The sequence below is a fragment of the Natator depressus genome, chromosome 4 (genome assembly GCF_965152275.1).
Source record: "Natator depressus isolate rNatDep1 chromosome 4, rNatDep2.hap1, whole genome shotgun sequence".
Classification (NCBI taxonomy): Eukaryota; Metazoa; Chordata; order Testudines; family Cheloniidae; genus Natator; species Natator depressus.
The window spans coordinates 140,412,755-140,435,863 of NC_134237.1; the positions used below are offsets into that span (position 1 = coordinate 140,412,755).

At 66.6% G+C, this 23,109-nt stretch overlaps 1 protein-coding gene and 1 long non-coding RNA gene across 5 annotated transcripts in view; both read left to right on the forward strand.

Moving 5' to 3' along the window:
* LOC141986947 (uncharacterized) overlaps window positions 1-2,269 on the forward strand; it is a 32,078-nt gene extending 29,809 nt beyond the window's left edge. For all 4 annotated transcript variants that reach the window (XR_012639403.1, XR_012639404.1, XR_012639405.1 and 1 more), the window contains 2 exons: window positions 837-968; window positions 1,864-2,269. This is a non-coding gene — a long non-coding RNA (uncharacterized LOC141986947). The remainder of the gene's footprint in view (window positions 1-836; window positions 969-1,863) is intronic.
* A 3,444-nt stretch (window positions 2,270-5,713) lies between these two features.
* LOC141986998 (drebrin-like) lies at window positions 5,714-19,309 on the forward strand. The gene is made up of 12 exons (XM_074952085.1): window positions 5,714-5,868; window positions 11,027-11,079; window positions 12,237-12,349; window positions 13,924-13,998; window positions 15,400-15,537; window positions 15,880-15,957; window positions 17,419-17,570; window positions 17,705-17,759; window positions 18,067-18,141; window positions 18,330-18,450; window positions 18,742-19,112; window positions 19,202-19,309. Exons 1-12 carry the CDS (start codon window positions 5,783-5,785, stop codon window positions 19,307-19,309), a joined length of 1,425 nt encoding a protein of 474 aa, XP_074808186.1. The 5' UTR covers window positions 5,714-5,782.
* The last annotated feature ends 3,800 nt before the right edge of the window (window positions 19,310-23,109 follow it).

The following is a 23,109-nucleotide window of genomic DNA, read 5'->3' on the forward strand; positions in this document are numbered from 1 at the left end:
CAATGGGCCTGCAATCACAGCCGCCAATTCCTTTAGCACTCTCGGATGCAGCGCATCCGGCCCCATGGACTTGTGCTCGTCCAGCTTTTCTAAATAGTCCCGACCCACTTCTTTCTCCACCGAGGGCTGGTCCCCTCCCCCCCATGCTGGGCTGCCCAGCGCAGCCGCCGGGGAGCTGACCTCCTGTTCTTTTAATGAAGCGCACTGTGAGCCTTTTGTCAGTCATTTGACTTAGTGCCGCAAAACGTTCTGATCACAAAATTAGCTGATTACCCAGTATCAGCAGAACACAAGCTGAATGGATTAAGAGCTGGCTAACTGACAGACCTCCTAAAATAGTGGACGATCACCATTGAATGGAGGCATTTTTAGGGGGGCCCACAGAAATCAGTACGGGCCCGACTCTAGTCACCATCTTCATCATTGATCTGGAAGTAAATATGGAATCCTGCTGTTACAGCGTGTGGATGACACAAAGATTGGTGGTAAATAACGATGAGGACAGAGGAACAGAGACTTGGATCGCTTGGTACGCTGGGCCCACTCCAACAAATGGGTTTAATGCATCCAAATGTGAAGTTCTACATCAAATGATCTTGATACATTGGAGAATTGGACTGAAATAAATAGGATGAAATTCAATAAAAACACACGCAAACAACTACACTTAGGAAGGAAAAATCAAACACCCAGCTACAAGCGGGGGACTCCCTGGCCAGACGGTCGCGCTGCTGGAAAGGAGCTGGGGGTCTAGTGGGTTGCAGATCGAGTGTGCGCTGATAATGTGCTGCGGTGGCGTAAGAAGCTAAGATCTTTCTGGGGTGTCTCAACCGCAGGTCATTGTCCCGCTCTGCTCGGCACTGGGGAGGCCTCAGCTGGAGTCCTGTGTCCAATGCTGGGCACCGCGCTTCGGGAAGGAGGTGGACAAACTGAAGAGTCCAGAGGAGAGCAAGAAAAAGGGAAGCCAGGTGAGAAAGCCTGACCTGTGTGGACAGGTGGAAAGAATTGGGCATGTTTGGCCGAGAGAAGGCTAAGGGGGGACCTGATCACAGTCTGCAGATATGCACAGATTGTTATAAAGAGGACGGCGACCAATTGTTCCCCATGTCCACCACGGGTACGACAAGACTTTGTTGGGTTCGTTTGCACTACAGAGAGATTCAGGTTAGATGAGAGGAAAAAGCATCTGAACTCTCGGGGGAGCTAAGCTCTGGAACAGGTGTCTGGAGGAGCTTGTGGAATCCCATCACTGGAGGTTTTTAACAACAGGTGGGACAAACCCACATCAGGGGCCCTCTGGATTTACTTGGTCCTGACACAGCCAGGGGCCTGGGCTCGATTTCCAGCCATTTTGTGGTGGAGGACCAAGGACTGCAGGCCATAGCTACAGAATCGAGGCTGGATCCTGGACAAAGATCCTAGGGGTGGTAGTGGAGAAGCGTCTGACCATGAGCTGCCAGGGCGCTGCTGGGAGCTATCAATGGGCGTCGTGGGCAGGGGCAGGGAGATGCTTTTCCCTCTGCAACGGCAGAGGGGAGACCGACGCTGGATCCTGCGTCCAGTTCTGGTGCCAACATTTTTTAAAGATTTTGGAAAATTGTAGAGGGGCAGAAAGGAGCCACCGAAGGATTCAAGGGCTGGAGAAAACGTGTGATGGTGGGAGGTGGAAGGCAACCTGGTTAGTTTAGCAGAAGGAAGATTGAGGGGTGACGTGATCACATGGGTAGGTACCTCCCTGGGGAGAAAATCCCCAGGGACTGACGGGCTCTGGAGCCTAGCGGAGAGAGGCCGAACACGAGCCAGTGGCTGGAAGTTGAAACCAGACACATTCCAATTCGAACGAAGTCCCGCTTTTTTTCACAGTGCAGGTGATCAGCCGTTGCAACAACTCCCGAGGGCAGTGGGCAAGTCTCCATCCCTTGACGTCTCCAAGTCCAGCTGGCTGCCTTTCTGAAGACGTTTGAGCACAACACAGTAGGGCCCTGCAACCCAACCCAGCCCAGCCCCGATGGGATGCAACACAAGCCTTGGGTTTGGGTCAGGTCAGGAAACGCCCCAGCCCCAGGGGCTCAGGCAGGGTGGAGCTGAAGCAGTGGCCCCCGCCCCCGCTGGCCGCCTCCCTGCACTGGGTGCGCTGCGGAGTGAGTGAGTCGCAGCGCCCCTCGCTGGGCAGCACACACACAGCAGGAGCGGGCACACAGCCGCCCGCACCGGTGCCCACCCCCTGGGCAGGAGGAGCCCACCCCAGGACAGGGGGCAGCGACACGGACTCAGGTTTGTAGGAAAGGGTCAGCGTCGGGTTGGAAAATGACAGGGTTCCCGGGCTCAGGTCGGGTGGGTTTGGGTCCAGATCAAGCGTAACAACGTGGCCCTAGCTGACTTCTCCAACCCCAGTTATTGGGCTCCCGGGGAACAGGGGCCATTCTCTGGGCAGCAGGTCAGACGGGATCAGCTAACAGTCCCGTCTGGCCATGAGCTCTCACTGACCTACCCAAGCCTGTCCTAGGATCTCTGGGGCATGTCCCTGGGGCAGTGGGGGCAGGGACCTCCCCCCGATCATTGCGGGCCCTGCTCCCCCATGCCAAAGGCATGCAGGGACTAGTGCCCCTCCTCCTCAATCTGGGTTACTGCCCCTGGGTTACTGCCCACCCCCTGGGCCAGGAGGCACCTGCACGCTGACCACTGTGCGGCTTGTCCTGGATCACTGCCTTGGGGCTGGCTGCGCAGAGATGCTCTGAGCTCCCCTCCACCCAGCCGAGCAGCAGGGACAGCACCCTCCTCCCTGCCCCATCCATGGGGTGGGGAGCTCAGAGGAGGAGGCCTGAGGGTGCAGGGGGTGCGGGGTGCTGGGTGCTCGGAGGAGGAGGCCTGGGGGTGCAGGAGGTGCGGGGTGCTTGGAGGAGGCTTGACAAAGCCCTGGCTGGGATGATTTAGTTGGGGATTGGTCCTGCTTTGAGCAGGGGGTGGGACTAGGTGACCTCCTGAGGTCCCTTCCAACCCTGATATTCTATGATTCTATTATTCTATGAGGAGGCCTGGGGGTGCAGGGGGTTCGGGGTGCTGGGCGCTCGGAGGAGGAGGCCTGGGGGTGCAGGGGTTCGGGATGCTGGGTGCTCAGAGGAGGAGGCCTGGGAACCAGAGAACTGTCCTCCACCCACCCCGCACCTGGGTGTGCCAGCCCCCCAGCCCTGCGCACTGGAGCCCCGACTCTCAGGGGCAGGCTGCAGTTTGGCCCGCAGGAGGCAGGCTGTGCCCACAAGGTGGCGTCAAAGGGAAATGTATGGAACTAAAGGACGAGGGTCAGCACTGGGGCCCTGCTGCCTGAAGATGGGAGGAGGTGGGGGCTGGGGGCTGGGTGCTTGGAGGAGGGGGAATGAGTGCATGGAGTTCGGGGGTACTCAGATGAGAGGTGCATTGGAGTTGGGGGGCTGTGTGCTGAGATGGGGGCTGGGTCTGGGGAGCTGTGTGCTGAGATGGGGTCTGGGTCTGGGGGACTGTGTGCTGAGATGGGGGCTGGGTGCTGAGATGGGGGCTGGGTCTGGGGGGCTGTGTGCTGAGAAGGGGACTGGGAGTTGGGTGGCTGTGTGCTGAGATAAGGAAAGGGCTGGGGGTTGGGGGGCTGGGTGCTGAGATGGGGGCTGGGGCTGGGGAGCTGTGTGCTGAATGGGGGAAAGGGCTGGGGGCTGGGGGGCTGTGCTGAGATGGGGGCTGGGGACTGGGGGGCGGTGTGCTGAGATGGGGGATGGATTTAGGGGGCTGTGTCCTGGGATTGGGAATTGATCTGGGGGCTGGGGGGGGCTGTGTGCTAAAATGGGAACTGGGGCTGGGGACTGCGGGGCTGTGTGCTGAGATGGGGGAAAGGGCTGGGGGCTGGGGGCCTGTGTGCTGAGATGGGGGATGGGGCTGGGGGATCGGGGGCTGTGTGCAGGGATAGAGGACGGTGTGTATATGGAACTGCACAAGATCATCTGTGGGCACTCGGGGTGGAAGGTGGGGGTGCCAAGGATCTGGGACCTCTTGTTTCCCCCACCCCTGCTGGGCCCAGCCCCGCCATCTCACCAGCCCCCAAGAGCCAGTGAGGAGCAGCAGCCTCCCTGGGCTCCTGGCACAGTGGAGCGGGGTGTGCGTGGGAACAAGCCAGTTGGACAGCATGCCGGAGACACCCATGAGCCGAGCCCTGACACCCGCACAGCAGGGGCCTGAGAGCGGATGCTGGGGACGGCCTGCCCGCCCACCGAGATCAGCCCTGGGCAACTGGCCAGTGGCAGGGGAGGGAGCCTTCGAACGAGGCAGGATAGCGGGGTAGATGGGCCCCTGGGTCTGGCCCAGGTTGGGGAGAGGATTACTGAGCTCGATGGGCCCATGGGTCCAGTCCAGGGCTGGGGGTGGGGATGCCAGGTTGTACAGAGAAGCGTGGAAGGAGCTGGGCTGCTGGGCCAGGCTCGGCTGAGATGGAGCAGGACTGTATGGCCTGGTGGTTTGTTGGGGGGGGGCAGCCCCAGCCACTCCCCCTGCGTGCCCGGGTACGGCCGGGATGGGTCTCATCCCAGCTGCTGGGAGCTGTGCACAGAGGGTACTGCCCCTGCATTTTTCCAGCTGGCCAGTCCTGGCTCTGTGAATATTTTCCTGGGGCTTTGGGGTTTTCGTTGGTGGTTTCATTGACCAAATAAGGGAACAGGCCGCTCGCTGCTGCGGCCTCTGCCAGCTGCCCCAGGGCCAAGGGCTGAGCAAACGCCAGATTCCAAAGCGGGGGGGGGGGCAGCGCTGCCCCCTTCAGCCAGATGGGCTCCCAGGATGGGAGATGGAGCCGTTGGGGAGCTGCCTCCCAGGGCCACATTGCCTGGGACAGTGACAGCCCCTGGGGACAGAACGCGGGGCCCAAGCAATGCAGCAGTCCCCATCAGAGCCCGGCTCCCCGTGTCATGGGACCATTCGCCCCCCAGCCTGGGGACCTCGCACACTCGGCCCACGCATCCTCCCGAACCCCAGAGATGTTGCTTCTGCACGGCCACTGCCCCCCAGCCCCCACTTGGGGCGTCCCAGGTAGCGCCCCGGCAGCCCCGAGCACCGGTGCACCTCCTGCTGGCTGCTTCAGCAACACCTGCATGTTTCCACAGGCCCTACATAAACTGGGTCTGCCACAGATTTTCAGCTGGAGAAAAATGGGGGCGAGCCACAGTGGGATCGGACAGAAAGAAGGACATGCTGTGCTGGGCAGCTCCAAGCTCTACGTGGGTACTAAGGACTTGTCTACACTTCAGAGTTAATTTGGATTAAGTAGAGTGCACATTTAAAGTGCACCAGCTATTCTGGACTAAGTCCATTGGATGCACAAGCCCCAACTGACTGAGTCTCACAGGCGCTCCTAGATCAGAATCCCCACTGGACAGAGGGGGAAACTGAGGCACAAAGAGAGGGAGGGACTCACTCTAAGGCATTACACTGCGTCATGAACAGAATCCAGAAGTCCTGGCTCCCAGCCCTCCTGGGCTCTTACCAGAGCCCCACACTCCCTTCACACTACTGGGGACTGAACCCAGGAGTTCTGGTGCCCCACTCCCCTCCCAGAGCTAGGGAGAGAACCCAGGAGTCCTGGCGCCCCGCCCCCCCCCCAAACCACTAGCCCAACTCCCCCCCCCGCCCCCCGGAGCTGGGCAGGGCTCCCGGGTCCCTCCCTCCCCCCCCGCGGGCTGGGACCGGGGCCGGGCAAGGCGGGGCCGGCGCGGGGCTCCCTCGACAGGAACTTTCCGGCCCGGCAGAGCGGGGAGCGCGGGGCTGAGCCATGAGCCGGCCCGACCTGGACACGCACCGGCTGGCGCTGCTGGCCGCCAAGGAGGACATCGCGGGCCGCCGCGCCTCCGCCGGCTGGTGAGCGCCGGGCCGGGCCGGGCCGGGCCGGGCGGGGGGCGCGGTGGGGCGGGGGCTGCGCAGTGGCAGAGAAGGGTGAGGGCAGTGCGGGGGGGTGCAGTGGGGCGGAGGCTGCACAGTGGCAGAGAAGGGTGAGGGTGAGGGTGGGGGTGGGGGCAGTGCGGGGGGGTGCAGTGGGGCGGGGGCTGCACAGTGGCAGAGAAGGGTGGGGGTGGGGGCAGTGCGGGGGGGTGCAGTGGGGCGGAGGCTGCACAGTGGCAGAGAAGGGTGAGGGTGGGGGCAGTGCGGGGGGGTGCAGTGGGGTAGAACGGTGACAGAAGGGTGGGGGTGGGGCGCTGTGCGGGGGGGTGCAGTGGGGTGGGGGCTGTACAGTGGCAGAGAAGGGTGGGGGTGGGGCGCTGTGCGGGGCAGTGCAGTGGGGTGGGGCGCTGTGCGGGGGGGCACAATGGGGCGGGTGTGTGAGGAGGTTTGGGGGACAGAACAGACTCTCCCGGAGCCCTTTGCTCGGAGCTGACGCTCAGCGGTGCTCTCTGCCCCCCGCTGCCCCCTTGGTGGGGTTGAGAGACCAGGAACCTCAAGGCAAAGCTGGTGTCACTGGCATTGCCTGGGGCTCGGGCGCTGCCGTGAGCCCAGGCCTGTGGGCTCCTGGGTCTTCTCCAGGGAGTCACAGAGCCACCGAGCCTGCATTCTGTGCACTGTTCCCACGCCACAGGGAGCAGGAGCTGGGGAAACTGAGGCACGGAGCAGGCAAGTGGCTTGCCCAAGGTCACACAGCAAGTTAGTGTGAGAGCCAGAACCCAGGAGTCCTGCCTCTCTATTCCCCCCTCCCCCCCCCACGGACTCCACTCTCCCCACAGAGGTGGGAATAGAACCCAGGAGTCCTGCCTCCCAGCCCCCGCTGTTCGAAAGCTGGCTGGACCGCAGGGTGTTTGGGGGAAACAGCAGCTGTCTGGCTGCCAGAGAACAATTCCTGTTTTAACCCGCACCTCTAGCAAGGCGCTGCCAGGCTGCCTTTAACCCGCCCCTCCCAGCTGCCACTGCCCTCCCACAGGGAGTCATCCCCCCTCCCCCCATGGCGGGAGCACCAATTGCCCCTCCCCCAGGACAGTGGGATTTCTGCGAGCGGAAAATGTCGAGGTTGCAAATGTCGAGGTTGCAGTTCTGCGGAGTGGCTGGCTGGGGTTTTCGGGGGGGGGCTAGTGAGCGGGGGAGGGGAAGGTGGGAGGACCCTGGTTATGAAATGACCGTGGATTTTGGACTTGTTTTCCAAGCCGCTTAACCCAGAGGAGTTCACGGCACTCGCCGGACAGGAGCTGGGCTGCTGAGCTCTGCTAATCCGGGGAGTGGCTCTGGGGAAGGCCATAGGGCAGGAGACTGGACCTCCTACAGCAACAATTCTGTCACCTCCCAGGAGGGGGCGCTGTGGGGGGCGGGGCAGGAGCGCTGGCTGGGGTGGGGGCCCCTGGCGACTCCAGCCCTGGCCTCTCCCAGCAGGATCCCAAAGCGCCAAGTAGGGCCACAGGGCACGGACTGTGGGTGCGTCGCTGGAAGCCAGCAGCGGGATTCAGGGGAGCTGCACGAGTTATCCGGGTGCGGATTGAGCCTGGACTCTGGGGCCATCGCACTGCCCTGAGGTGGCCCTCTGGTCCCGCAGTGGCACCGGGATGGGCCCTGTGGAGACGTGCCGGGAGGGGGCACTGAGGCATGCGGGGGCGCGGGGGTAGCGATGCTCCCTGGGCCCTTTAGTTTTCGGCCCTGGAGCGTGCTGCCAAGTCTCGCTCCCTCGCAGAGGGGCGGCTCCGGCTAAGGCCTTGGCCTCCAACGAAGGCATTGGAGTTAAACAGACATTAGGGACAAGCAGCCATCCCGTCTCCCGCACCCTCTCCAGGGGAGACAAGCCCCGCAGGAAGGAAGCCCCCCCATTAACTCGCCCTCCCAGGCCAGACTCTCTGTCCCTGGCACAAGGCTGCAGGAAAGACCCCCAAGCCCCCTGACGCTGGGCCCAGGCTTGGCTCTGCAGGACAGGCTCCCTCCAGTCTCGCGTCCCCAGCGCCCCTCCTTCCTCCCCACGGCGCTGGGACGGGAGCAGGGCTTCCTCCAGAAACCACATGCAGCTCTGTGGCTTGGCCTGTTTCTCTTTGGGCCCAACTGAGCGGTGACGTCGCCCTGTGGGGACGCTGGGCGCAAGCCAGGCAGGAATGCAGGGGGCAGCGGCAGGCAGGAGCTGGGGGGGAGGGGCTGAGCCCCCATCACCATATCCCCCATCTTAGCCACCTTCCCTGCCCCCCAGGTGCATGGTACCACTGCTCTGCCCCTCACCCTGACTCTGGCCAGCCCCCACCTGCACTGGGGTTCCCTGGCACCAGGGTGTTTTTACTGTCTGTGCAACGCCTTCCCCGAGGGGTTGGCACCCATTTCCCGCGCCCCGCCCAGGCCACAAGGCGCCCGTGTCAGTGAAAGCCATGCCCAGTGCATGGCCCAGCCGTGCTGTGGGAAGCCAGAGCAGCTCCAGATTTACACCAGAGCAGGATCTCGCCCCCGTCGGTCTCTGGCATGCCAGACCTGCCTGTGTTCAAATGAACACGCAGAGCCACATGCGTGTTCCCAGAGCTCCGCAGCGGCATGTGCTCGGAGCAGAGCGTGTTGTCACATGTACTGGTAATTGGCGCCACGCAGAGACAAAGGGAGCTGGGGGGAGCGCGGGCAGGTTGGGGAAGGCTTGGGGAGACAGCCTCCCTGGAGAGAGGGACTCAGTTCGCCGGGATCCGAGCCAGGTTCTCTCGGTTCTAGCGCCCCGGCCGCGGCTCCAGGCTCCTCCTGCCCCAGGGGCTGGGGCTGCTCACAGGCTCGTGCCCCAGTCTGTCTGGCTTGGCCAAGAGGCACCGAAAGGGGCGTGATGGGTCCCGGGTCAGGGGGACTGGCCTATAGGGCAGCTTCTGTGTACGTTACTCCCCTCACATTATCCCCCCCTTGCTGGGCCTCAGGATCGCTTCAGATGCACCGCAGCGGAAGCTGAGCAAATTAATTGAATATGTCGTGTCTTGGAATGGCAGCATTGCAGGGAACAGGGCCAGAGAGCTGGGCGGGGAGCTCCCGGCGACTCCAGCCCCGGCCTCTCCCAGCAGCGGGCACTGGGGGGGCAGGCAGGGCAGGGCAGGAGCTGGAGCGGGGGAGCTCCCGGTGACTCCAGCCCTGGCCTCTCCCAGCAGGGGGCGCTGTGGGGAGCGGGGCAGGAGCTGGGTGTGGGGGAGCTCCCGGTTACTCCGGCCCCGGCCTCTCCCAGCAGGGGGCGCTGTGGGGTGCGGGGCAGGAGCTGGAGTGGGGGAGCTCCCGGTGACTCCAGCCCTGGCCTCTCCCAGCAGGGGGCGCTGTGGGGGTGGGGCAGGAGCTGGCTGTGTCAGGAGGGAGATGGGGGGGAATCAGTGTGGGAGTGGTGCCCATTGGGGGCTGTTTGTGGGCCACGTGCGCCCCTTTGCGCTGAGCCAGGCAGGGGGACCTGGCAGGGGTGCTCTTGCCACGGGTCCTCCTGCCATTGTGCCAGATCCTGCAGCCCCATTGTCCTGGAGTGGATGCTGTCGGATGCACTTCCATACCCTGAGCCAGGAAGGGGCTGGGGCGTAGGAGAGGCCGGGACGGGGAGGGGCTGACCGGAGGGGAGGCCGAGATGGGGGGAAGGGGCTGACCGGAGGGGAGGCCAGGCCTGCAGGTGTCCTGGGGGTCTCTGGGCAGGGGCAGAGCAGCTGGAGCTGCGGAGGCTGGGGGTGAAGTGTGTGGGGCAGGGGCTGGTGCTTTCCTGTCCCACTGGCCCCTGACCGGGTGGCATGTGCCATGAGGGAGCCCAAGTCCCCAGGGTGGGAGAGGAGCCTGCAGCCCCTGGCCCCCAACCTCTTTCCTGTCTGAGCCTCTCAAGGGCCTGCAGGAAAGGCCCATCCTCTGTGGCCGTCCCTGGCGGGGTGGGGGGGGTGCAGGGGCTGGGCACTCGGGAGCAGGAGACCTTTGCAGTTTGACCCCGAGCACTTGGGGATGGAGCAGCCTGTGCAGGGCTGGGGCTGGCACGGGCGGGGAGGGCTCTGCCTGTGGCAAAGTGACTGGCATACGCTGGGTAACCGAGGGCTGACCCCCCACGGTGGGTGGGGAATGCAGAGGAGTGAGGCAAGGCGGGATATGGTGGAGGGGGATGCTAGGCTGTCTCAGGCCACTCCCTCGGCCCGGAGATGGATCTGCCCCAGAGCCCCGGACAGGAGATGGGAGGGGAGCATGTTGCCTGACCCCCTTTGGACTCTGTATTGCAATAGACCTGCCGGGTGCGGGCCGTGTGCCGCCGTGGGTCAGAACTGCCCCGTCCCCTACACCGCCCCCCGCAGGGCTCTGCGCACTGCACCGCCGTGGGTCAGAACCGCCCCGTCCCCTACACCGCCCCCCTCAGGGCTCTGCGCACTGCACCGCCGTGGGTCAGAACCGCCCCGTCCCCTACACCGCCCCCCGCAGGGCTCTGCGCACTGCACCGCCGTGGGTCAGAACCGCCCCGTCCCCTACACCGCCCCCCGCAGGGCTCTGCGCACTGCACCGCCGTGGGTCAGAACCGCCCCGTCCCCTACACCGCCCCCCGCAGGGCTCTGCGCACTGCACCGCCGTGGGTCAGAACCGCCCCGTCCCCTACACCGCCCCCCGCAGGGCTCTGCGCACTGCACCGCCGTGGGTCAGAACCGCCCCATCCCCTACACCGCCCCCCGCAGGGCTCTGCGCACTGCACCGCCGTGGGTCAGAACCGCCCCGTCCCCTACACCGCCCCCCGCAGGGCTCTGCGCACTGCACCGCCGTGGGTCAGATCCGCCCCGTCCCCTACACCACCCCCCGCGGGGCTCTGTGCCTGCACCGCCGTGGGTCAGAACCCCTGCTGTATGTTACACAGACGCCCCACGCAGGCCTGGGGTCACTGTTCCCAGCAGTCTGGACTGTCTCTGTCCTGCCAGACTCTGGATCCAGCCCCCGGCTCGGGCGGTCAGTATAATGGGCCAGTGTCTGTGGAGGGGGTTGCTGGGCTGGCAGCCCGGTGGTGGGGGGTGAAGCAGGTGTTTGAGCTGGGGGTGGTGGAGGAGAAGATTGGTTGCCCCAATACCCCCCGCCCTGTCTGACGTCCCCTTCTGCCCCACTCCAGGGCCATCTTTGCGTATGGGAAGCACAATGAGCTGAAGCTCCTGGACTCGGGAGGTAAGAGGTGCCGAGGCCCTGGACCCACAGCCCCCTCTCCCAGCCGCCCGCCCCGCATGGCCACCGCCACAGCTAAGGAGCCATCCCCGGGCGCTGCCCCCCGGCAGCTCTCTAACGCCCCCCAGCAGCGTGGGCCGGCGTCCCGCTGAGAGACCTGCCAGCACCCCCCACGCCGGGGCCGCACCCAGACGCAGGAGAGATTCGTCAGTAGTCACAGAACTGGGGCTCGCTGTCGCAGCGCCCCCTGGGGCCAAATGGGGCCAGCCCTGACGGCTGGGGAGAGCGCCCCCCGCTGAGCCCCCCGCCCTGCTCCCTGCAGCCCAGCGCCCCCTAGTGCAGCCCTGACGGCCGGGGAGAGCGCCCCCCGCTGAGCCCCCCGCCCTGCTCCCTGCAGCCCAGCGCCCCCTAGTGCAGCCCTGACGGCCGGGGAGAGCGCCCCCCGCTGAGCCCCCCGCCCTGCTCCCTGCAGCCCAGCGCCCCCTAGTGCAGCCCTGACGGCTGGGGAGAGCGCCCCCCGCTGAGCCCCCCGCCCTGTTCCCTGTAGCCCAGCGCCCCCTAGTGCAGCCCTGACGGCCGGGGAGAGCGCCCCCCGCTGAGCCCCCCGCCCTGCTCCCTGCAGCCCAGCGCCCCCTAGTGCAGCCCTGACGGCCGGGGAGAGCGACCCCCACTGAGCCCCCCGCCCTGCTCCCTGTAGCCCAGCGCCCCCTAGTGCAGCCCTGACGGCCGGGGAGAGCGCCCCCCGCTGAGCCCCTGCCCTGCTCCCTGCAGCCCAGCGCCCCCTAGTGCAGCCCTGATGGCCGGGGAGAGCGACCCCCACTGAGCCCCCCGCCCTGCTCCCTGTAGCCCAGCGCCCCCTAGTGCAGCCCTGACGGCCGGGGAGAGCGACCCCCACTGAGTCCCCCGCCCTGCTCCCTGTAGCCCAGCGCCCCCTAGTGCAGCCCTGACGGCCGGGGACAGCGCCCCCCGCTGCCCCCCGCCCTGGCCCAGCGCCCCCTGTGTGGGCAGTAGGGATAAGGATGGATAGGGAGGCTGCCCCAATACCCCTCCCCCAGACAGGGAGTGGGGGCAGCAAGCAGTGGGGGTCTGCCCCAGTGTCCCCTGGAGCACTCTGGGGGGCTGGGCCCTGCTAACCCCCCCGCCCCCCGGTCTTATTGTAGCCGGCGGGGCAGAGGAGCTGGCCGGGAAGTTCTCCAGCAGCAACGTCATGTACGGCCTGTGCCGCGTCCAGGACCCCGGCTCCGGGCAGCCCCGCGTTGTCCTCATCAACTGGGTGAGAGTCAGGGGACGGGGGCAGGCCCTGCACCTGCAGGCAGGGTGGGCATGGAGGGCCCAGCCCCAGCTGGGGAGGGGTCCCTTTGCCCTCTGCCAGGGTCAGACTTACTGGGGGTGCTTATAGCGCCCCCTAGTGCCTGTGGCAATGCAGCACCCACCTGAATTCTTCTGGGTCCCTGTTTGGGGGGGCTGGGGCTGGTTGGGGAGCTGGGTCCCTGGTTGCGGGGCTGCTTGGGGGCCTGGGGCCTGTCCCAGGCTCCTCATCAAGTGCTGTGGGGCCTCCCCACCCGCTGGCAGGGCCCAGCTGCCACTGCTTCTCATTCCTGCTCACGGGGGCGGGGCGAGGGGGACACGGGTTGGGGGGACTCTGTGGATGCGTGGGTAGCAGGGGGCTTCGGGGACGGCAGGGGGTCACATATGGGGCCCTAAGCAGCTCCTTGTCTCTCCCAGCCCCGTGGCATCCGACGGGGGGAGGGGCTCGTCGGGGCTGGGTACCCCCTGCAGGCCTGCGTGTGTGCAGCCCCCGGCGCAGGACGCTGCGTGTGCCCCACGTGCCCTGAATACCCCACGGGCCGCACTCGCGTTACTGACATGGCCCCACCTGGGGCGCAGGCTGTTCTCTGCTCTGCACAACGCAGCCGCGGCCCCCCTGGAGGGCCAGTGGTGGGGGGCTGCGGGTGGCAGGCCCTGGCCACCCCCACTTCCACAATGAGCTACTCCAGCTCTGGCCTCTTGCAGCAGGGGGCACTGTGGGGCATGGGGTGGGAGCCCTGGCTGTGGGGAGCTCCCCCTACTCCAGCTTTGGCCTCTCAGCAGATTGGGGTGCTTTCTTGCCCCCGACACCTGACTCCCCAGTTCCGAGAGCTCTGGGGCCGGCTGCCAGTTCCCCCACACCCAGCCCTGGTGCTGTCTGAGCAGAGCCTGGCTGCGAATCTGATCCCTGGGGGAGCCCCCGAGCAAATCGATACTGTCCTGGGCGAGCTGCCCACCCAGAGCCCCCCGGAGTCCGTGGTTCTGGGCAGCAGGGCCCCGCCCTCCGGAGCAGGGGGCCTCCAGCTCTGGGAGGACGGGCTCAGCGCTCTCCGGCTCCAGGCAGGCACTCCCAAAGACAATTGCACACTGCAGGGTGGGGTCAGTTGGGGGCTCGATTAAGGGGGCCAAGTGACAACCAAGGGGACGTAAGGGTCTGCAGGATGTCTGAGGGGAGATCAGGGGGACGGGGGGCAAGTGGGCACTTGGACGACTGAGGGGAATGGAGGGAAACTGAGGAAGGGAACCTTTGGGCTGACTCCTGGGACAGCGCCCTGCAGGGGAGTGGACTCTTAGGCAAGCCCCAGCCCTGGCGACGAGTGCAGGGGCCACCTGCCGAGCTCAGTGAAATTCTGTATCCACAGAGAGGCGGGGGAGCCGGGTCTCTTCTGGGGGGTCCCTTCTCCAGGGGCTGCAGGGGGAGCACACGGCAGCCAGCCATGGAGGCGCAAAGCCCAACAGGGGGTGGAGTGAGCTGGCCTGGTCTGGGGCCCTGCTCTGGCACCGGCTGCCCGGCTGAGCTGATGTCTGCTTGGTGCCCAGGTGGGGGAGAAGGTGCCGGAGTCCTACAGACAGACCTGTGCAGGGCATCTGCCTGCCATCAAGGCCTTCTTCAAGGTGAGCTCCTGCCCGGCGGGCGGCACCACAGGGAACTTGGGCATTGCAAGGGGTACATGAGAGACAGGAGTCACAGAGACTGTCTGAAAGGGGGCGCTGTGGGGGAGCTCTGGGCTACTCCAGTCCCAGCCTGCTCCAGCAGGGGGCGCTGTGGGGAGCAGGGTAGGAGCTGGCTGTTGAGGGGGCTCCTGGCCACTCCAGCTCCGGCCTCTCCCAGCAGGGGGCACTGTGGGGGGCGGGGCAGGAGCGCTGGCTGGGGGGAGGGGGTTGTTCCTGCCCACTGCAGCTCTGGCCTCTCCCAGCAGGGGGTGCTGTGGGGGGTGGGGCAGGAGCGCTGGCTGTGTGGGGGGGTTCTTCCTGGCCACGCCAGCTCCAGCCTCTCCCAGCAGGGGGCGCTTTGGGGGCAGGGCAGGGCAGGAGCGCTGGCTGTTGAGGGGGGCCCCTGGCCACTCTAGCTCCTACCTTTCCCAGCAGGGGGCGCTGTGGGGGGCGGGGCAGGAGCGCTGGCTGTTGAGGGGGGCTCCTGGCCACTCTAGCTCCTACCTTTCCCAGCGGGGGCGCTGTGGGGGTGGGGTGTGTCCAGCCTTTGTCGCCGTTTCAGCTCCGGGCTGTGGCTGTCTGGCCGCTCCCCCGCACTGCCCTGGCCCCTGCCACGTCCCTGGTGTTTGGCTTTGTTTCCGTCCCACTTGCTCCCTGGCTCTCCCCGAGCCCCTCGGACACCCCCTCAGCCCCCCCCCCCCCCCCCCAAGCTGGGACCCCTGCCCTGGGCAGCCCCTGGCCTTCGGACGCTTTGCTCAGCACATTCCCACCACTGCTAACTCAGGCTCTGCCATTCCCAGCCCTGGCCCGGCTCCCTGGCCCCGGACCTGGGGGGCTTTCCCCGGGCAGGAAGGGGGTGGGGGAGCAGCTGGGGCCCCTCTCCAACCCCCCCTCACCCCGTCTGTTGCTTGTGTCTCCCCCGTTCCCAGCGCTGGAGCCTTCGCTCAGTGCAGGGGTGCTCCCCTCCCCCCAAGGGCCAGGAGCAGGCCCCTGGTGAGTGGCCCTCTCTGTCCCACCCTCCCCCAGCCCGGGCACCCAGCCCCCTGCATGGCCTAGCCCCAGCAGCCAGAGGGAAACAGTCTCCACCATCTGGAGCCCAAGAACCTATAAATACCCGGGAATGGAGCCAGGGATGGGCAGGAATCTGCCAGAGACAGGCTGCAACCAGCCAGCCAGCGTCCCGCCCGATGCGGGCACGGGCCGGAGCTGGGAGCAGGATGCATCCAGGGCCTGTGCCGGGAGAGCCGCCTTCCCCGCTCCCAGGCTGGGATGGGAAGGACAGCTGGGCTCCCCTTGGGGGGCTCCCCGGCTCCCAGGCCTGGGGTGAGCAGAGGTGAAGCTGTCCTCCCCTCCCTCGTGCAGGAGGCCAGCCTGGTGCTGAGCGCCCGCCGCCCCGAGGAGGTGACGCAGGAGGGGCTCCACCACGTGCTGTCCCGGCTCACACCAGCAGGGGGCAGCGTCCCCAGGCGAGCACCAGCCAGCCCCTCTGAGGAACTGGTGGTGAGTGGGGGGGCGGGGGGGGTTGGCGGGGTGGGGGGTGAGGGAAAGTGCGTGGACTGGGGCCAGATGGACAGATGCTGTGGGGTGCATGGAGGGAGGGGCCGCTGGGGTTTCCCTCTGGGCTGCATTGGCACTTGCTCCCTGCAGACGCGCCAGGCTGGCATGTGCTGCACCGGGCACAGACGGGAGCCTGGTCGGGGCAAGGGGGGGGTGATGCCGCATGCAGGGCCCTGGGACCCTCCCCCCTCACTGAGCTGCCATGGCCCAGCACAGGGATGGAGATGTCCCAGGGAAAGGGCTGCTCTGAGCCCCCCTTGGACCCATTTCTGCATCTCCCCGCAGGGCACCAACTACAGAAAAACGAACCCTGCCCTGGAGATCCGCAGGACCAAACGGGACTCGTTCTGGGCGCAGGCCGAGGTGAGCAGACATCGCAGTCCCAAGAGACCCCCTGCACAGGTCATGAGCCCCACCCCAGGCCCTGCCCCATACCTCTGCAGCCGGGAACTGCACCCACAGCCAGGGCTTCTGCCCTGCTCCCCACAGCACCCCTTGCTGGGAGAGGCTGGGGCTGGACTAGCCCGGAGCTCCCCCCACAGCCAGGGCTCCTGCCCCGCTCCCCATAGCGCCCCCTGGAGCAGGTTTAATCAGGAGGTGCGGGAATGCTGAATGAGTGGGACATTTGGATTAATCTAGTGGTTCTCAAACTTTTTTTTCATGGACCACTTGAAAATTGCTGAGGGTCCTGGCGGACCCCTTAATGATCTTTCCAAATGTTGTTTGTCCCGTTAGCTCACGAGTGCAAAGCGCTTTGGATAAAAGTGCTAGGTACAAAAACTTAATAATAATAAACTTATTTTGTTCTACAAATAAAAGCACACAGCTCATATTTTAATATCAGTCCTCTCTCCCGCCGTGGCAGCCCCCGAGCTGGGCTGGGAAGGAGGGGGGGGTCTCTCTCCCGCCGTGGCAGCCCCCGAGCTGGGCTGGGAAGGAGGGGGGGGTCTCTCTCCCGCCGTGGCAGCCCCCGAGCTGGGCTGGGAAGGAGGGGGGGGTCTCTCTCCCGCCGTGGCAGTCCCCGAGCTGGGCTGGGAAGGAGCAGGTTCTTTCCCTGGCTGCTGCAGCCCTGGAGCTTGAGAAGGTTGTCTCTTTCTCTGGCCGCCGTCCCAAATTCTCCCCCACCCCCTCTTCTCACCCCACTGCCCCTACCTACTTCCTATTTCCCCCACCTCACCCCACAGCCCCCTCCCACCTACCCCCTAGTCCTCCCAAGGCCACCACCTCACCTTACATGTGGTGGGCGGCCCTTCATTCTCTCGTGTGTGGCGGGCCAGGTGCGCACCTTAGAAGGGACTATCCGCGGACCACCTGACTGGAGCTCGCGGACCACAAGTCCCTCTGTGCTCCTTGCTCCCAGGGCCAGGCTCTGGCCTCCCCGCCTCAGGCTGATCCCTGTGGGGTTCTGGGCTCTGATCCTGCCCTGCCCCCCCCCGTGGCTCCCGTCGGGGCTGAGTCCCCCAAATGTTCCAGTGAAGGGGGGTCTCAGGCAGGTTCCCTGTGGGAATGTGGCCAGTGCTCTGTTGTATATGCTGCCCCCGGTGCATCCCCGCAGTACTGCCCTGTGGGAGACGACTTGGGCCCCTGCCTTGGGAGCAGGGCTGGTTGGAAACGCAGAGGGTGGGGGCAGTGCCCGGGCAGGGGGTCTGGGCCAGGTGCTGACCTTCCCACCTTGCTCCGGGTGTTGGTGGGAGCTCAGCACCTGGACTCGGGGATCGGTCCCTGCCCTGCAGGGATCCCCTCGCTGCCCTGCCCCCGCCCCGGTGCTGGAGGCTGTTTGGGGTCCCCCGGAGCTCAGCCCCCCATGCCCTGTGCTGCACCCAGAGGGAAGAGGAGCAGCGGAAGGAGGAGGAGCGCCGGCGGCTGCTGGAGGAGCGCAGGCGCTGGGAACGTGAGCGCATGGAGGAGGAGAAGAGAGAGGCAGCTGAGCGAGAGCGCAAGTTCAAGGAGAAGGAGAGGCTGATTGAGGAGCAGAGGTGAGTCCCCCAGGGCTGCCAGGCCTGGCGCCCCTGCCCCATCCCGCAGGCCTGTCTGGGGGCCCTGCACCCGGCGGAGCCAGGCCCTGCCAGGGCTCGCAAGCTCCTTGGCTGACCTGGGTCCCTCCCTGCAGGAAGGAGCAGGCGCGGCTGGAGGCCGAGGAGCGGAGGAAGGAGAAAGCCCGATGGGTGAGTGGAAGCTGTGCCCGCCCTGCCCCTACGTCAGGGAGCCGGCAGCCAGCACTGGGCTGGCGGTGAGGTGGGGCCGGCAGGGGAGGGCTGGGGGCCGTGCCGGAGCTGGGGTGGGCACAGGCTGAGTACGGAGGGGCACAGTGCGTCTCGCGGCTGGGAGCCAGCCCCAGGAAGGAGCATGAACCAAGGCAGGCAGCGCGCAAGGAGCTGGGGGGCAGAGGACGTGGGGGCCCAGCCCCCCTTGAGCTGCCCCCACTGCTAAGTGCCCCAGCTCTCTGAGGGTCTCTACCCCATCCCGTCCCAGGAGCAGCAGCAGCGGGAGCACGAGGAGGCCATGCGGGACCGGTTCCGGCGCAGCGAGTCCATCGAGAAGGCAGTGGTAAGTGATGGGAGCCTAGAGAGAGAGAGCGCCCCCTGCTGGGCCAGGCCTGTCCTAGCCTCCTGCCCCCCACCTGGCCAGGACGCCCCCTGCTGGGCCAGGCCGACACTAACATCCTCCCCACTCGGGCCGGGATGCAGAGCCCCCTGCCCGGCCCCTCAGGCCCCCCCTCACTCTGTGCGTTGCAGGAGGCGGCCACGCTGGTCTCCCAGCGCTCACAGAATCCCCGGGAGTTCTTCAGGCAGCGGGAACGCTCCAGCTCCACTTCGGGTGCCCAGTCGCCCCCCTCGCCCCTGGGTGTCAGGCCAGGTGAGTGTCTCAGCCCCCGGCGCCTGCGCTCCCCTGGGCACTTTCCGCTGGATGCGGGATTTGGCTTCACTTCCTGTCCTGAAACCCTGCCTTGCTGGGAGCTCTCGGATCAGGTTTGCTGCCTGCAAACCAAGCCTGCCATTTGCTGGGGGCATGAGGGAGCTATTGGGGCCTACAGGTTAAGCAGCTGCTGAGTTCCCCCCCGAGGTGGCTGCATGACAGTGGTGGGTGATGGTGTGGGAGGGGCAGGGGAAGCAGCGGCTGACAATCTCCTCTGTGCTTTCCCCCCAGGAGCACCCCACAGGCCCTACCTGCGCTACCAGCGCAGCCTGACTGAGTCTGCCTACATCTTCCGCCGGCCAGAGCCCCACACTTCGCCGGGTGACTTCCTCCCGGCCCCCTCCAGCCCTCGCACCTCTGAGTCCCGCTCCAGCACGGCTGCCCCTCCTGCCAGTCCACGCAGACCCACACCCCTGTCCCCCACCAGCCTGCCCGGGACAGGGCCCCTGCCCCCCACCAGCCTGCCCAGGGCCAAACCCCTGCCCCCCACAAGCCCGCCCGGGACAGGGCCCCTGCCCCCCACCAGCCCGCCATGGGCCAAACACCTGCCCCCCACCAGCCCGCCCGGGACAGGGCCCCTGCCCCCCACCAGCCCGCCTTGGGCCAAACCCCTGCCCCCCACCAGCCTGCCCGGGACAGGGCCCCTGCCCCCCACCAGCCCGCCTTGGGCCAAACCCCTGCCCCCCACCAGCCCGCCCGGGACAGGGCCCCTGGCCCCAGCTATTCAGCCCAGGACCAAAGATCTGTTCCACATCAGTCCAGATGGAACCATGACTCTGCCTCCAAGCAGCCTGGCTGAACCCGGGTCTCCAACCCCTGCCCCCTCTGCCAGAGCCAGGTCTCCATCCCCTGCCAGGCCTTCATCCCCTGCCCCCTCTGCCAGAGCTGGGTCTCCACCCCCTGCCAGCCCTCCCAGGGCCGGGTCTCCACCCCCTGCCAGCCCTCCCAGAGCCGGGTCTCCAACCCCTGCCCCCTCTGCCAGAGCCGGGTCTCCAACCCCTGCCAGCCCTCCCAGAACTTGGTCTCCATCCCCTGCCCCCTCTGCCAGAGCCAGGTCTCCATCCCCTGCCAGGCCTTCATCCCCTGCCCCCTCTGCCAGAGCCGGATTTCCATCCCCTGCCATCCCTCCCAGAGCTGGGTCTCCATCCCCTGCTGGCCCTCCACCCCCTGCCAGCCCTCCCAGGGCCGGGTCTCCACCCCCTGCCCCCTCTGCCAGAGCCGGGTCTCCACCCCCTGCCCCCTCTGCCAGAGCCGGGTCTCCATCCCCTACCAGCCCTGCCAGAGCCGGGTCTCCATCCCCTGCCAGCCCTCCCAGGGCCGGGTCTCCATCCCCTGCCAGCCCTCCCAGGGCCGGGTCTTCTCCACCCCCTGCCTTTCCCAGAGCTGGGTCTCCGCCCTCTGGCAGCCCCCCATGCCCTGTCAGCCCTCCCAGAGCTGGGTCTCCACCTCTTCTCTCTCTACCCCTGGCCAGCCCCCCTTCCCCAGTGTCTCTGTTCCCCAGCATCCCCCATGGGGTGGGGTCTCCAAACCAGCCCCCAGCTATATTTCCGCCCATGGAGGAGGCTACCCTATTGCTCCAGGGCCCCTCTGAGGGCTCCCTCCTGGCAGAGTCGGTGCCCACTGAGGGGCCCCACGACTGGCTCCCAGATGTGCAGACTGGGCCTCTTGCTGATCCCACTCGCCCATCCCTGGCCGTGGGGGAGCCTGCTCCAAGCTGCCCGGTTCTCTCCAGCGCAGGTTCCCTCTCTGTGGAACCTCGGCCCCAGCCAGCGCCCTCCTGGCCCTGGCAGCCCGGCCCCTCCACAGCTGCAGCCCCCCTGCCTGGCGAGGACCCTGGGGCAGGTGGGTGTTCGGGGCAGAACGGCTCCATCGCGCGCGCACACACCAGGAGCTGCCGGGCTGAGCCAGCACTGGGGTCACCTGGGCTGGCAGGTCTGTCCTGCTCCCCCAGCACGGCCCCCAGCAGGAAACCCCCCAGCGGGTCTGCCCCCCACCCACAACACAGCCCCCAGCAGGAAACCCCCTGGGGAGGGCACCACGCAATGCTGCTTGGCTGGCTGTCACTCGGGGGCGTTCTGCTCCGGGGGGAGGCGGCAGGGTTCCTGAATTGCCGTCAGCCAGGCTGGCGGAGTGGGGTACCTGGTGGAGCCCAGCAGCCCCTGAGCCAGCTTGGACTGTTGCCCGCTGCTCTGGCAGCAGAGCGAGTGCCAGGCACTCAGCCCTCACCCGTCTCCCCCTAGGTGGAGAGGCACGGGTGGAGCCCTCCCACGGGCCTTGCCTGGCGCCAGGGGCCAGCCCGGCCGAGCTCCTCCTGGAGTCAGGACGCAACGGCATAGCAGGGCAGGAGGCCAGGAGGTGGCCGGAGCTCACGGAGCTGCAGCTGGAGCCAGGAGAGAAGGTAACGGAGCCAAAACCTATGAGGAACTTTAATGTCAGGGGGTGGCAAGTTCAGGACATGGGGCCTTTCCCCTTCAGGAGGCACCAACTCCACTCTGCCCCAGGGCTGGGGGTGGGGAATGGGGCCTTTCCCCTCTAGGGGGCACTGGCTCCGATCTGCCCCAGGGCAGGGGACTGGCTGGCTCGGGGGGTGGGGAATGGGGCCTTTCCCCTTTAGGGGGCACTGGCTCCGATCTGCCCCAGGGCAGGGGACTGGCTGGCTCGGGGGGTGGGGAATGGGGCCTTTCCCCTCTCGAGGGGGCTGGCTCTGATCTGCCCCAGGGCAGGGGGCTGGCTGGCTCAGGGGGGTGGGGAATGGGGCCTTTCCCCTCTAGGGGGCACTGGCTCCAATCTGCCCCAGGGCAGGGGGCTGGCTGGCTCGGGGGGGGTGGGGAATGGGGCCTTTCCCCTCTCGGGGGGAACCGGCTCCAATTGGGGCCCATGTCAGGAGCTGTTTCCATGTGGCATCAGCTCAGGCTCCCTCCGCAGGTGCCCCCATTGCAGCCCCCTCCCGTCACCTGCGGCAGGCTGCCCAGGCCCTGGACCCCACAGTACCTGCCCCACGGGGAGCCAGTGGGAGCAGGGAGGGGGCACTTTGCCAGTCCCAGCCGGTCTGTTGGCAGCCTGGCTTAGTCCCACTGCCTAGGTGAGAGCTGTGCCCCTGCCCCCCTTCAGCGCCCCTCTCGTCCCGCAGGGCGCCCTGAGCGGCGGTGCCAAGCTCCAGCTGCAAGCGGCGTGGGATCCCCCCGCAGGTACCACGGCTCCGGCCTCCCACTCCGCCCTGTGCCACCCCACTGCGGGGCTCCCCCAGGGGGCGGGGGAGGGGCTGCCCTGGCTGGGCTCCCCCGGGAATGGGGTTGGCGGGGGAAGAGGCGGGCTGGGGGGGTGATACCCCAGCAAGGGCCCCTGTCGCTGAGCTGCCGGTCTCTCCGCAGGGGGCACAGCCTGGGTCTCTCTGCAAGGCAGCGGCAGGCAGGTGGCGCTGGAAGGGGGGGAGGCCGTCGCAGGCCCCTCCCACCCCACAGCGTAGAAAGCGGGGGCTGCCGGACCCCAGCATTCACCTCATCCCACAGGGCCAGCGTGGGCTCGGCTTTACTGACTGCGACTCGCCGCAGGGCTGCTCGGATCGCGCCCCCCCCCGGGGCTGTTCTAAGAACCAGCAATTCCCCCCCCACACACGCTCTGGGGGTGCCTGTGGGCCCAACCCCTGCACTCTGAACCCCTGGCACCCTGTTCTCTGCTCGCTGGGTGAGCCCCCAACCCACCACGGTACCCTGGGTCCTGGGCTGTGGCCTCCAAGGCCTAATAAAGGAGCTGTGGGAACTTGCCATGGGTCTGGCTTTGGCTTCTCTGCCCCTCCCCTGCCCGCAAGGCTGGGGCACCTGGACTCATCCCCCCCGTGGGGCCCAAGGCCACTGAGCCAGCCTGGCACAGGGGGGCTTTGTCAAGGCATGGCCCAGCCCTCCTGCTGGGGACAAGGCTCAACCGCTCGCCCCTGAGCCCCCAGCAGCTGTGGGCAAAGCAGCCCCCCCTTCCATTCTCGCCAGGGCTGGGGGCGAGGCATGGGGGGCCCAGTACCTGGGTTGGCCTCACAGGAAGGAATAGAGGGGGTGTTGGCTGGAGGGTGCTGAGGGGGGGCACCCTACCCCCACCAGCAGAGAGTGGCCCAACCCCACCTGACCTGCTTGGGGGGGAGGGGGCAGGGCTCCCCCATGATGGGGGGCTGAGCTGTGTCCCTCACCAAGCTAGCTGGACCCATGGGCCACTCTCTAGCTGTGACATCAAAGCTGCCTGCAGGGCCCAAGCTCATGGGGTGGGCGATGGCAGGTGGGCCCAGTGACCAACCTACCCCTGGCAGGGCCGCTCCTGCCCCCTCCCCTATCACCCTTCTCCAAATCAGAGACTGGGAACATTAAATATATTTTAATGCACATTAATGAGGTGGCTGTAGCCTCGGTTCCCTCCCCCAGACAGACAGCCCCAGGGGGGGGAGACAGGGTTGTGGGGGGAGGGGCTATGCATGCCCCTGCAGGGGAGCTGGTCTGTTTTTGGGGGGCTGCAGCTTCACGGGGCTGGTTAGAATAAGTGGGGAAAAGCCCTTAGAGCAGGAATGGGGGATCCTCAGGCCCCTCCCCCTCTGCCCCCGCCCTCTCCTTTAGTGTC

Bases quoted from the DNA above. Each gene is read 5' to 3' on its own strand.
- LOC141986998 (XM_074952085.1), top strand. From the start codon at position 5,783: ATGAGCCGGCCCGACCTGGACACGCACCGGCTGGCGCTGCTGGCCGCC. The intron at 12,350-13,923 runs GTGAGAGTCAGG...CTTGGTGCCCAG, and splicing joins GCGTTGTCCTCATCAACTGG to GTGGGGGAGAAGGTGCCGGA. The intron at 15,538-15,879 runs GTGAGTGGGGGG...ATCTCCCCGCAG, and splicing joins GCCCCTCTGAGGAACTGGTG to GGCACCAACTACAGAAAAAC.